Source organism: Panthera uncia, assembly GCF_023721935.1.
Source record: "Panthera uncia isolate 11264 chromosome B3 unlocalized genomic scaffold, Puncia_PCG_1.0 HiC_scaffold_1, whole genome shotgun sequence".
Classification (NCBI taxonomy): domain Eukaryota; kingdom Metazoa; phylum Chordata; class Mammalia; order Carnivora; family Felidae; genus Panthera; species Panthera uncia.
Window position 1 is genome coordinate 111772874 of NW_026057582.1, and position 14592 is coordinate 111787465.

Below are 14592 nucleotides of genomic sequence, written 5' to 3' on the forward strand. Positions count from 1 at the left end.
ATCTTAAGAAATCAGTATAATTATAACCCTTATTCTGCTGCGTAGTCCTTACCACTGGCCTTTTACAAACCCCTGTCTTTCCCTTCACCACAGAATTTCTTGATTACTGCGTCCACTCGTCCACTTTTCCATTGCTTACTCATGCTTCAGTCCTTTTCAATCTGGATTCTGCTCCTACAACTTTTATCAAAATTGCTTTTGGTAAGGACCAGTGACCTCCATATTGCTGAAGCCAGTAGACGTTTTTTAGTCCTCATCTTAATCTCTCAACAGTGTTCAACTCAACTACTCCTTCCTTTTGAAACATTCTCTTCTCTTGTATTTCATGATTGTATGGTTTTTTGTTTTTTTTTTCACAGCTCCTCCTGTCTACCCAGCCATCAAATACAAACCTTCCTTAGGGTCTGGTCCTAGCCTGACTTCTCCCTCTATGCTCTTCCCCAGTGATATCTGCTCCCATGGCTTCATTTACTGTTGGCATTCCAGTTACTTCTGTGTTTCTATCTCTAGCCAGGGCCTCTCTTCTGAGTCTCAGACTTGCACACCACTTGCCTCTTCTGCATTTCCTCTTGAGTGTCTCAGAGGCACTCAGCATGTCCAAGACAGAATTTATGATCTTTTCTGTGAAACCTGCTTCTACTGCATTAATGCCAATGTTAGTGAATGGCTTATCCTCACACCTTGTCTTCATCATCTGCTCCTCTTGCTTCGTTACTCCCACCCCACCAAATCTCAAATGACCAAATCTCGTCATTTCTGCCCCCTGAATAGCTGTCAAGTGTGCCCCTTTCCTTCATTCCACTATCCTGAACCACCATCAGTCATGGCTAAGACTATTGCAGTAGCATCCTGTTTGGTCTCCTGTTCTGTCCCCTACCACATAGATCCGTTCGTCACACCACAGTTAGCATAAATTTTTAACTCAAAATTGATCTTCTTACTCTCCTGCTTAAAACCACGTAGTGAAATTAAACTCTTGGCATGTCTCTAAAAGCCCTTTATGGTCTGGGCTCCCTTTCCACCATCATTTCCTGTCATTCTTCCCATGGTTCACTGTGCTCCCACCACTCAGGACTTCTTACAATCCCTCTGATACACCAGGCTGTTGTGCTCTGCTGCAGGACTTTGACATAAGCTGATTTCATCAGCTGGAAGGCATTTTCCGCCCTTCCTTCTTTAAGTCTTGACTTTGGCGTCACCTCTTCCTCCAGGTTTGTCCTCTCCACCTTATGCGCAACTATCAAGAAGTAACTGTAACTCTTGGCATTTCGTTAAGTTCAGAATATTTTAAAATACTTAGTTCAATACTGTCTTCCTCACTTGACCAGAAATGCTGTGGGCACAGCAAGCCAACACAGGGATTGACTGGCATACAATGGACACCTAATAAATGCTTACTGAGTGGATGAGTGAGCGAATGGAGAAACTAAGGCACAGAGGAGTAGACACTGTCATCTGCTTTCGTGACTTTACCTGTTTGGTAGTCCTTGTTTGGGTTACCTAAAATGTTCCCTTCCTTTTTTATGAGCCATAGACTACCTCTACTCCACTCTTACATTTCTAATTAATGTTTTCTGTCTATTGTTTGGAACTGGAGGAGAAACCTTCTGCTTTAGAGATTGTTTAATCTTAAAATGCTGTCTAATATGTTGATAAAAAAATAGTCACAAAACAGTAGTCAAATGTGCCCTTGTATGTATCTCTAAATACGGGTGGACAAAGCAGAGATACCCTTATTATTCCCTGAAGTGAACTTACTGCCTCAGTTTTTTGTTGTTTCGTTTGTGTGTTTTTAGTTTCTGCCTTTGCTTGAAGCATCTCTCAGATGGGCAGTTTTAGTCACTCAAGCCTTTGACAAATATGTTCAAAAGCATGACTTAAAAAAAAAAAAAACCCTCTTAAATTTGTGCCTAGGAAACGAGCTGCTTGCAAATCAGTGAATGGTTCCCACAAGTACAAAGGGAACTCCAAAGATGTCAAACCCCCAGACCTCTGGATCCATCATGAGAGACTGGAGCTGAAACCCATCGATAAGTCTCCAGACCCAAATCCCATCATGACTGATACTCCAATTCCTCGGAACTCTCAAGATATCACACCAGTTGACAATTCCATGGACAGCAACATCCATCAAAGGCGGAATTCATATAGAGGTGCAGGTTATCCCCAAATATGGGGAGACTATTTCCATTTAAATCATTTTCTGTTTTCTACAATTGCCTCAATTTGGTGATTCCTGTGTGAGGTTAGGTTTAAAGAAATCTGTGTGGTGGGATTTGATCAACATCAGGTAAAGAATAGCTAACCTGAAGGAAAAAAAAAAAAAGAATAGCTAGCTTGTCGTGGGGGAGAGGTTCTGTACCCAAATGAGATAGCTTTCTGGATCTGTTAGGTCTCCTCTCATGTGTTGCCAACTCGATACTCAAATATTTGAGACAACCTAGCCCACGTCTGTACATTTCATCCTGTCCCTTCATTTGGAGTCCACCTGTCATTGTGGTTTTCAGAATGTTCTGGTCTGGATGCCCTTACTCACAGACACCACACTGAAGCATGGTAGGCAGCATTGTGTCAACTGCATTGACTCTCAGCAGAGACTTCCTGTAATGCACTACTGGTCATTCGCCTCTTTATTTCATTTTCTGTAGAAACACCTCATCCCCATCATGGTGTTTGTGAGTCCTGAGTCCCCCACCAGAGATGTTCTGCTGCTGAGCCTACGTAGTGGCGTAGGGCATACACTTGTAACTAACCTCTGTATTTGATGTCTAGGGCATGAGTCAGAGGACAGCATGTCTACACTGGCTGGAAGGCGAGGAATGAGACCAAAAATGATGATGCCCTTTGACTCCCAGCCACCCCAACGTAAGTTAAAAGCCTCTCATTTGCCCTGTGCTATCAGTATATCTAGTCATTCTGGGGAGCAACTATGAATGATCTCTTTGACTTCACTTGATCCTAACACAAAAGATAACCTACTGAAGCTGGCACCTTGAGGGAAAAAATACCAAACATACTTTGCAATTAATATTATTCGTGAGACTATTTTCTTTAGATAAATAAGCTAAAAAGCCAACTCCCTCAGTCTCTCAGGAACAGGGAAGTTGCCAGTCTCCCTGACAATGTGCATAGCATCTCCATGGCACAAATGAGGAAGCCAAATTTCACAGTACTCCCTAGACTTCCTGATACGCACTCAGTGTTGATGGGGCACCTGTGGAATTTTTTCTAATTAATGGACTTTATATTTTAGAGAATTTTTAAGTTTATAAAACAGAGTTTTTAAAACACAATTTTTCAATCTTATTTGAAACCTTATTTGCCTCACTTTCATAAGCATAAAAGTTACCTAGCCTTATTTGCCTCACTTTCATAAGCATAAAAGTTACCTAGCCTTCTTTAATAACGTTTGAAATCCAAAGTGAAATATCATGACTGAAAACCCAAAGGCAATGGGACAGACCAATTTCTTTTTTGAAACGACTGTGTCTTCTCCCTTGTCACTGTTTTCAAGATAGGGAAGCAGTTCAGACTAGCTAGCACAGTGGGGCTCTCAGTGCGGGTCCCTGCACCAGCCTAGAGTGATACAAAACCACCTGCCTACTAAGAGCAAGTTTAAAAAACTTGGAAGTATTTGCTCTAAGCTGAACAGGTGCCCAGTAAGCCTTAACACTGCCCATCCTGAAAGCATCCATTAGATCACTTTTCAATTTAACCTAAATGAGCCTTTGAATTTGTTATTCATTTCATAAGATGTCTGATTTCAGAACTCTCAGGCATCTCTCTGTTGACAAGTGGCAGGGATTTAAACCACAGATACCCTACACACAAAGGAATGAACCATGACTCCCTATGCTTGGAAACTGGCGAAACACCCAAGTGTGTAAGTGTGTGCACACACACACACACATACACACACTGTGCACAAACATGTAGACACTAGCCTCTAAAAATCAGCTTTGGAAGAGAAAGGCTGATTCGTTAATAGGTCATTTCTGCACGAAGTAGTTTTTGCTCAGGGACCGTGATGAAAAATGAAGAGCCTGAACTTGGAAACATGCAGGGGGAAAAACATGGTTTTCCTCTTACAAGAGGTGCCCAGGATGGGGTCCCCAGGTTTAAAACATAAATGTCTGAAAAGAGTAAATCCATTATAGTTGCTTTTAATTTATAGGAAGATGGTAGCTTGACTGCTTATTTGTCTCGTATAAGATTTTAGTTTTTACCTGAACTGGCTTATTTTTAAATGTTAAGGAGAAAAGATATGTTATACCAGTTGGTAACAGTTCTTTTTTCTTTCTTTGGGAGGGAGATGGGTAAGGTGTACACATAAATATACAGTATTATTTAATTTGTGCCTTAATGGTTGGGTGAGTGAGTGGAATCTTTAATTCAGGAATCTGGAAACCAGGTACCCCGATGTACTTGTGACCTTCAGGTTTTGAGATCTCCTTTTCTGCCTGTGGCTCCAGTCCTTTCTCTCAAGCTGCAGCTCCCTGAAGTCTGTCTTCACCATCCACCTTCCTATTGCCAGCATTGGGCTGGGCTCGGTCAGCCTTGTACAAGACCTTGCTCAGAAGCCTCAGGATCCAAGTCAGCTGACAGCTAGTAATTGCCAGCTGTAATCTAGGCAGGCACTCTCACATTGTTTTCTTTTTCTACTTGGAAAGATTGGAAATGCCTTTAAAAAGAGGAAGTCAATTTTGTTTTTCTTTGTTAGAGTCCTGCATACCTAGGATGCTTTGCAGGTTGGACTTCCTAGGTAAAAATCAGGAGGCTTCTTTCCCTCGTCCTAGCCTCAATTCTAGAAAATGCTGATTCTGAAGCTTCTTGCTCCTAAAAACCACCTATCTTCCCCCTAAAGGAAATGCTGACTCCCAGACTGCCCTGAACCCTCCTCTGCCAGCTTTTCCAAGTGTTTTATTCTGAAGGACCACCTGAGCCTTCTGGTCTCTTGGTGGAGCCATCTGCTTGTCCAGCAAGTGGCCAGGACAGGAAATAGCTGGAGAATAAAAGCATCCTGTTTATTGACTAGGATTTTTCTTCACCAGAGTAATTTTGAGTGGCCTCACAAAGATCTAGGGAGATCCTTGATGACAGAGACATTTAATAGACTCCAAAGGCTAATTAAGCTTTATCATAGTTTGTGAAGCCCTTACTTAGAGGGAAAAAAAAAGATCCCCTGTGTTCCTAATCAGCCCCACCTGTTTGCCTGTTTAAGGGTTTAGAGCCGACCATGTTGGTCTTAAACATTCTGTTTCTAAAAGTGCTCTAAGGGAGGACCAAAGAGAGGCTTATTCCCCAGCTGGGCTTCTGGTTTTGTTTGTTTGCATCTCAATCAATAATGAAGCCTCATTAAAGAAGTGTTTTGTCTTCATAGAAAGTTGTATATGAAATATCTGTGTGGAAACTTGGATTCTATAGCTAAATGCAGCAAATTTAATTCCTTAGCTTTTGTGGGATGGAAAGAGACAATTAGGAAAGATCCATTTATATTTTAAAATGTGAATGGATGTGGCTGAGCTTCCAGACGAGAAGAAAAGCAGTCAGAGATGGTGCCATAGGCCTGTGTTCCATACTTTTCTTACAACTTTGGAGTTCAGGCCCATTTGCATCCTTTTAAGATACGAAAACTGATTAAGCGGCTACTCATTCATTCAGCCTCAATGCCTACTGCATGCCTCATCCAACTGTAAGAAAAACGGACCGTGTTAGGAATATAATCAGAGGAAAAGAGACTTGTATTTTTTTTTAGCAGGAGAAAAAAAATGATAGAAACCTCAACCATCATTTGTTTGCTAATGGATTTATATTTTGTGACATATTCAGTTCGATGTTTTAATAACGCATGTAATCCATGTTTATTGTAGAAGAATTGGAAAATACAGGTGAACCAAAAGAGATTTTTTTTTGACTCCTGACCACTCTTCCCCACAAGATAATCCCCATAAACATTTTAGTACCTATTCCTCCAAGGTTTTTTTTTTTTGTTTTGTGTGTGTGTGTGTGTGTGTGTGTAGACAAATACATAGCAGTGTGTTGATTTTTTAAAAAAACAAATGTAAAATCCATGACTAATTGTTCACATCCAGCTGCCACCCAGAAGCCAAGGGAACGGTCGTACCGCATGGGAGGGGCAGGGGCGGCTTTGCTCTTGAACTGTACTTGTGTGTGTGTGCAAGCACGTTAAGCACTTCTCTGTCTTGTGTTCGTTCACAGCTGTGATTAGTGCCCATCCCATCCATCCCCTCGATAACCCTCACCATCATTTCCACTCCAGCAGCCTCGCTCCTCCAGCCCGCAGTCATCTCTACCACCCGGGCAGCCCGTGGCCCGTTGGCACATCCCTGTCCCTTTCAGACAGGGCCAATTCCACAGGTGAGAGATGAGGCTCGAGCCCCCGATGGAAAGCATCCTGGGAGTTGGCAAGCCCAGATGGGGAGGACTTGCCCTGCTTAGAAGGATTTGGAATTTTTCTGTGTTATTTATGTATCATAACATTTCTGTTACTGACTCAAATTTGTTTCTATAAAACTCACCCCATTTTCTTCTCCCTAAGTTGTTAAGTACTCAGTGCAAGGTGTTCTTTCAGTACAAACGCAATAACTCTAATCACATAACCATGTCCTGTTCCATCAAGTTGCATCTTAATTCAGTCATGTTTTCAAGTTTCTTTATTTTTTTAATCTTACAGTCTGAAAGGAAATCTCATTCTGGGTGATTTTTCAGACACTAGAGGTAGCCTTTGCCTCATAGTCACCCTGATGTTGGGAGGGTCTGTAGGGCAGCCATAAGGTAAATTCTCATCTGAGGTCTCACTGCATTCTCCTGCTGTGGCCCGGAGTGAGAGGAGTACCGCGGGGCCACATTGAATTCTGTGCCTCAGATTGTACACCTCAGGATGTGCCCGGTGGACGATTGAAGTTACAAGGGGCTGCACAGACATAGATCATCTCTAAACAGCAGGTAGAAATTAGCCTAAAAATCTGCAGCGCATTGCCAGACAACCATGCCCCAGTTGGGATATCTCAGGAAATAGCATTATCAAAACAGTTTTAGGGAGGAAATCGTGAAGGTGAGGAGACAGTAAACAGAACAAATACTGTTACTCCTCATTAGATGAGAATGAACTTCCATCTTCTCAGTTTTAAGGCAAAAATCTAGTAGCTTCTCATATGTACATTATGTTCTTTTTCCACCATTTGAAACTTGTCTATTAATAGTTATGACGTTACTAGTAGGACTAAATTTTGGTCGTTCTGGAAAACAAGAGAACTTCAAGTGAATTCCATTCTTTAAAAACACCTCAAAACCTCATGCTAGAAGTTTGGGTTGCCAGTAACACTCCCCCTCCCCTTTAAGTTTTGATCAATTTGAAATATACCTAAAACATCAAATGAAGGTCAAAGCTTTATTTAGGGATCTACTGACTCCCACAATTACCTCTCCCAAAGCTTTACTTGGTTTGGACAACGCCACTTAAACCCACGTCAGAAATTGGCCTTATGCTCTCTCCCTCAAGATCCAGGTTTGGGGTCCTGCCCCAGGGAGAGACCATCTGCCAGAGGCTGTATGGAGAACCACCCTCTGGCTCACAGACTTAGTCTCAGAACAGGGACCAGAGCGCAGACCTCCAGATGTGCTCTTAGAAAGCATTTTTATGTCCTGACTCTGTTTCTCTATTTTTAAGGCAGAGGAGTCCCACCCACTAAGATGTGGGCCTGCCAGAGTGCATGGTAGGCTCTTCCCAACCAGATTAGCCCCTCTTCCTTCCTCTCAGACTAGGAGGGGTCAAAGGTTGGCAAGAAGCAGGGCAGCCCGGCCCAGCCCTCAGCCAGGTAGTCTAGTGCTGCTGAAAGCCCTAGTCTGTACGGACTTGGGCAGAGAGTGAAGAGAGGGCAAAGTAAAGATCTGCATCACTAGAGGGTTCCTCACTTTAATGACCAGGGGGATAAAGAAGGTAAACTAATGACTGGGAAAGTCACTGAAGATGGATTTGAAACATAGAGCAAGTCTCTAGAAATCATCTGCATTCTCTCACTGTTGTATTTTCCTGTGTCTCTGGAGCTCCGAGCTGCCACCAGCCCTGCACAGGCGGGCTAGGCGTGACTCGGACGGGCCAGGGCAGTCCTTGCTCTGGAGACCATTTACTGTGTCACCACCACTTGACGTAGGAAGAGCACTTTCCTTTTGTCCAAGCCCTTGGCCAGTGTGAACTTTGTGTGTCTTAAACTCTGAGAGGTAAGTCAGTCAGGAAGTAGACTCCTCACCAAGCGGAAGTTTAGTTACAGCATAGTTTTCCTCATGAGCCAGCAGTGTTGCACACTTTCAGGGCACACCCTTCACTGAGAGTATAGTGTGCCTCGTGCCCTCTGTAGTTACACCACAAGACAGCCCTGGTCTGTGGCAGCAGGCCAGGGCTCTGACTTATGTAGGCAGCCCTATCTTCTTTTTTTACATTTCCCACCATCTCTTTGGCCCTCAAAAGCTTATGTATGAAATTAAGGCCGTTGAGGCAGCCGAGGTAGGCCTCTGTGCCCAGAGCTGACCCAACCCACCTGCCGATACAAGCTGACGGTCCCCGATTGGAGCCTGCCTTTTTCTCTGCTGCTCCCTGCAACCCTCCTTGACCAGCTTCTCCCTGGCCGAGGATCACACGGAGTGGGTCCAGCAGCTCCCAGCTGTGGCTGTGGCTGTTTAAGCAAGCACAAGAAACAAGGTCCTTGGTGCACCTCTTGAGAGGATGAAAAGTGACCTACTCCTAGTAGGGTTATCATCACAGCCAGGCTTTCAGCACTAGGGGGAGAGGAGTCCCTCATCCCTGAGACCCAAGGTCTTTAAGCTAAGGGAGTAGCACTCGTGACTGGTGTGACTTGTCTCCTAAGAGCCCAAGGGAAGAGATTCAGTGATACCTCAGCAAAAGAGGCAGGGAAATAGATTGGATTTCTTCAGGCTACTCATGCATTACTACTTAAAAGAGTTTATTTTCCTTTTTAAGGTTGAGGACTCTAGGAGTCAGGGGAGGCCCGCCTCCTGACTAGCTGGTGCAGCCTATTTGCGGAGAGCTGGTGCCTCTGGGCCCCTTCTCAGGACAGGGATGTTGGTCTGCACCTGTTTGAAAGGGCTTCCACTTATGGCCAGCCTGGGTCTTGGTGCTGCTTCTGCCGCTGCAGGGTCAGGGGCCATGTGGTACTGGAAATGGAAGGGCAGTTTGACGTGGTAGTTCAGAGCATGGGCTTGGGAGTCAGAGCACAGGGGTTCTGATCCCTGCCCTACCCATTCTATCTGCATCTTTGGGCGATGCCTAACCTCCCAGTGCCTTCTGAGTTACTATGAGGACTGAGGGAGGTAAGGAATACGAAGGGCATAGCATAGTGCCTGGCTCAGCGTAAGCACTCAGTAATTTACAAAGAAAAGAGCCTTATCAATTATTCAGGTCCCGTGTTCAGCACATTTCATACATCTTCTCAATCCTCAGTGAGTTATTTTATTCTTCCTGTTTTGTAGGTGAAAAAAAAAACAGAGTTTCAGTGACTGCCACATTCACCCAGCTAGTATGCCAGGATTAGAGTCCAGGTTTATGAGACTCCAAAGCCAGTGCTTTTTTCATCCCCCCATGCTGCCTTCTAGAACAGCTCTGAGCCCTCTTCACGTATTTTGAGATTATCATGTTCTTCCTTAGTCTCCCCCTTCTCCAAGCTGATCTACCCCTGTTTTTCCCTCTGGACCCAAACACCCCTCCTCTGGCATGCTCTTAAAGCTATTTGCAGACCTCTGGACTATTTGGTTGTCCAGGTCTCACTTGAGCTGTGGGGCTGTTGCTCTGGTGAGGCTGCACACAGTCCGCAAAGGACATATTCACCACCTGTGGCATTGCTTCTCCTGTAGTAACCACCAGGCCTTGTGGGCAGATACTTGTCAGGTACCCAGCCAGCCTTAGTGACTAGATGTGTACTCTATGAAAGACCAGCTTCTAAGGCTGAGTGTCAAGGAGTGATGTTTTAATCTCTTTTTATACTTGTTTACATCTTAATAGACAGTAGTCTCAGGGACCTTTCTGTGTACTACACAGTAAGTACTGAGGAGAACTTTAAATCTGTAAAATTGTGACCACTTAGCTGTGTAGGTGAGAAGGTTCCAGCAGAGCAGCTGGTTGACAAAATTCTTTGGGACTCTCTTAGGTTAGTCCATTCCTACCTGGCCTTGTCAGTAGTGCTAAACCATCTTCCCTTGGACTAGCACTGATCCTAAGTGCTTATTGAACTGGTTTCAGGGGCCCTTAGAAGTAGCCAGAACCCCGGTATGTGCGTATGTTTCATGGTAGAAGAAATGCTAACATTTAGACTTTCCTGCTGTAGAATCCGTTCGAAATACCCCCAGCACTGACACCATGCCAGCCTCCTCGTCTCAAACATGCTGTACTGATCACCAGGATCCTGAAGGTGCTACCAGTTCCTCTTACTTGGCCAGCTCCCAAGAGGAAGATTCAGGCCAGAGTCTTCCTACAGCCCACGTTCGCCCTTCCCACCCATTGAAGAGCTTTGCTGTGCCGGCAATCCCGCCCCCAGGTCCTCCCACCTATGATCCCGCGTTGCCAAGCACACCATTACTATCCCAGCAAGGTGAGTGAGGGCGGCAGCACCACTGGAGGGGCCCTTTGGCTCTGGCTTATGGCAAAAGTCACTTCTTTGAAAATAACAAAGCAAGTATCTTCCAAGCTTATCCTAGCAATTTAGAGTAGCCGGAAGTCATTGCCCCTCTCAGGAAGTACATGGGCTCCCCTCCTTGGGGAATGCGTATGAACCAGAGAATAATTTGGTGAGGAGTGAGGGCTGACTTTTCAAATTGTGTTTTGGGTGCAGAATCCTTGATGGTAAAACCCAGTGGCCATGGGTATGGGCAACAGATCTAATCCATTCAGTTTCCCAGAAGTGCATCATCCTGTAGGGTTCCTACAATCTAGAGAAGGATCAGGGAGGCCAAGACACGGAAGCCAGGGGACCCTTTGGATGGGAAGTCTGTATTCCCTAGGTTCACGTGGCCCAACAAAGTCCCCTGACCTGAAAGGCATGCTTTTCCCCACTTCTCCGCATTATTATCTGTTACGATGGTTTGTTTTAGAATAAGTCAGTGGTTTTCAAGCTTTTTGGTCTCAGGATCCCTTTATACTCTTAAAAACTATTGAGACCATGAGAGAGCTTTTCTTTTCTTTTTTTTTTTTTTCATTAAAAGAAATTTTTTTTTAATGTTTATTTATTTTTGAGAGAGACAGAGACAGAATGTGAGTGGGTTAGGGGCAGAGAGAGAGGGAGACACAGAATCGGAAGCAGGCTCCAGGCTCTAGGCTCTGAGCTGTCAGCACAGAGCCCGACATGGGGCTCAAACTCACGAGCCGAACGAACGTCACGGCTCATGACCTGAGCCGAAGTCGGACGTTCAACCGACTGAGCCACCCAGGCTCCCCGAGAGAACTTTTCTTCACATGGGCTCTATCTGTCTATAATTTACTATATTAGAAATTAAAACTCAGAACATTTTAAACTATTTTATTAATGCATTTAAGAATAGCAATAAATCTATCATATGAAGATAGCTTATTTTTCTGAAAAATAACTTCTCAAAACAAAACTACAGTGAGAAAAGTGACATTGTCTTCTGTTTTTGCAAATCTCTGTAATGTCTGGCTTAATAGAATGTAGCTGGATTCTCATACCTACTTCTGCACTCAGTCTGTTGCAGTATGTTATTTTGGTTGAAATATAAGAAAACCTTGGCCTCAGATAAGTTGGAAAAGGGAAGAGTATTTTTGTAACCTTTTCAGATAACGGGATATTCTTTTTTGATACTATAGCAAAATGCAAGAAGTTGTAGTTTCTTACAGGTTTGTTTGTAATGTGGAATCAGAAACCATACCCATGAACTGTTCGTACTCTGTTCCATTAAAATCCATCTATCTTGTTCTTTGAGTGCCTGATATCAAACATCACACATTAGTCATTTGGAAAATACTGGTTCAGTAAGTTATACAGATCCTCCAAGTCTTGACCTATTTCTTTATACAATATCTAAAAATACATTTATTAATATCCCCAAAGGCTGTAAGTATTGGGAGGCTCTGAAGCTCATGCTGGCAGACACAAGTTTTTCAGGATTCTAATTTTCACTTGAAACTTAAATTTTATCGCTAGCAGTAACTACTGTCCATTGTTTCTCTTGAAGTGACCAGCTTTTTGTACTTTCTAGAAAATTTCTACAAACGCTCAAGTCTGAATAACTGGTTTGCCTTTCTTTGGACTAACGGTGTTTCATGATAAAAGCAACAATTGCGCTTGTAACTCAAGCTGTCACAAATGCCGGACTCGAAACAGCCACCATCCTTGAGTATATAGCAGGAGTTCTTTATGCAGACTTTCCATCTTGTCACATAGAATATTGAAAAGATGTGTAATCAAGTTGAGATTTAATAAAATAATTTTTACTACTTCATTAAGGATGATCTTAATGAAACAGTCAAACTGTTTTGTTTTTTTTCATTGCAAGGGGTGTCAGCTGATGACTTACAGTTTGGTGCCACTGCCTCAATTTGTGCTAAGGCTCCAGTAGTTTTACCCACTGCTTTCATACCCTGAGTGCAAAGGTGAAAAATGTCTTCATATTATTTTGAAAAGAATTTTGACCTCCTGGACATCCCACAAGGATTCCATGGATACACCAAGGTGTGGTGACGCTTTGAAAACCATAGGAGTAGATTAGTTTTCCAAAGCCAAATGGAGTATTTTCTCTGGCCTCTGAGATGCCACACTTTCTCCCTCCTTCCATCTAGTGCAGCCTTTTCAGAGCCCGATCTGTGCACTGGGTCTGGGTGTGCCCCTCACCCAGAAGCAGCATTTGGACCTTAGTTGCCTGGGTGCGGAATGGGGGGAGCGGGCTCAGCCATACACCTGATGGTGTGCTTTCCCCCTCAGCTCTGAACCATCACATTCACTCGGTGAAGACAGCCTCCATTGGGACTTTAGGAAGGAGCCGGCCTCCTATGCCAGTGGTGGTTCCCAGTGCCCCTGAAGTGCAGGAGACCACGAGGATGCTGGAAGACTCCGAGAGTGTAAGTTCCTGGGCCACCAGCCCAGCCACGATGTCTAGGTGCATGTCCCACAACCTGCGAGTGTGCTGGTCACACTGACACTCGGTGCTGGCCCAGAAGTGTGAAGCAGATGCACTCATTCATTGAGCACATGTACACTGAGCATCTCCTCTGAGCCGGGAAGCATGCTGAGGGTTTATCTGCTTTCTCTTTGCTGCAGAGCTATGAACCAGATGAGCTGACCAAAGAGATGGCCCACCTGGAAGGACTAATGAAGGACCTAAACGCCATCACGACAGCATGACGACCTTCCCCAGGACATGACTGCAGACCTGGGTCTAGAAGTCTTGGGACGGAGCCTGGAAAGCAAGGATTGTACAGAGCACGTGAGGACAGCACTTGAGAACACAGAGCGAGCAAGCAGACCGGTCAGCGCCCCTGTGTGGGGCTGGCTCCGGGCATGGCCACCTGCCTTCTCCTGGTCAGCCTGGAAGAAGCCTGTGTCGAGGCGGCTTCCCTTTGCCTGCCGACACCCTGCAGGACTGGGCACCATGGGCCAAAATTTTGTGTCCAGGGAAGAGGCAAGAAGTGCGATGACCTACATTTCACTTTGTGGTCAGGCTGTGTCTTCGTGCTGCGACTGCATCGCCTCTATGGAGTGTAGACATTGGCATTTATGTACAATTTTATTTGTGTCCTATTTTATTTTACCTTCAAAAGAAAAACACTATCAAAAACCAAGGGAGTCCATGGTGTTCTCCACAAGTGGTTGACGTTTGACTGCTTGTTTGAATTATGTATGGAAAGTCATTGACAGTGTGGGTTGTTCCAGGGGTTGGCTTGTTTTTTGTTTTTGTTTTTATTTTTGAATTCCAAGTCATTGCATCCTCTACCAGCTGTTAATCCATCACTTTGAGGGGGGAGGAAATGTTGCATTGCTGTTTGTAAGCTTTTTTATTATTTTTTTATTATAATTATTAAAGGCCTGACTTTCTCCTCTCATCACTGTGAGATTACAGATCTATTTGAATGAAATGTAACATTGAAAAGACTTGTTTGTTGCTTTCTGTGCAGTTTCAAAGTATTGGGGTGGGGGTGGGCTGGGGGGTTGGGAATAGGAAATGGCGGGGCTGCTGAGGTCTGTGAATGTTTCAGTCGATGTACTTTCTTCCAGAAGCCTGCAGAGAATGGAAGCATCTTCTTTATTGTCCTTTCCTGGCATGTCCATCTCTATTGTCACTAAGTTGCAACTGGAGTTTCGTTTGGATCTAGTTAAAAAAAAAAATTCTTCTGTGCAATAGGTGAGTTCGAGAACTTAGCTGCCCTGATGTCTTGGTCATATCCTGATAAGAATGTCCATGCTGAGGCGCCAGTGCCATATTTCCAGCTACAGGAGTGATGCCAGAACAGGACAAGAGCCCAAGCCTGTTCCTGGGAAATCAGGGGAAAAGATGGAGTCCCTTTCCTGCTGTTATCATGTGTTCCCTGGGGGAGGCCAGAGGTGAAGGAAG

The 14592-nt window shown here is 44.3% G+C and overlaps 1 protein-coding gene across 5 annotated transcripts in view; it reads left to right on the forward strand.

Moving 5' to 3' along the window:
* Window positions 1–14132, forward strand: part of NEO1 (neogenin 1) — a 236624-nt gene extending 222492 nt beyond the window's left edge. For all 5 annotated transcript variants that reach the window (XM_049613834.1, XM_049613836.1, XM_049613835.1 and 2 more), the window contains 6 exons: window positions 1915–2153; window positions 2773–2865; window positions 6220–6378; window positions 10359–10622; window positions 12966–13102; window positions 13302–14132. In XM_049613834.1, coding sequence (XP_049469791.1) covers window positions 1915–2153; window positions 2773–2865; window positions 6220–6378; window positions 10359–10622; window positions 12966–13102; window positions 13302–13385 — 976 coding nt within the window. In that variant the 3' untranslated portion in view covers window positions 13386–14132. The remainder of the gene's footprint in view (window positions 1–1914; window positions 2154–2772; window positions 2866–6219; window positions 6379–10358; window positions 10623–12965; window positions 13103–13301) is intronic.
* The last annotated feature ends 460 nt before the right edge of the window (window positions 14133–14592 follow it).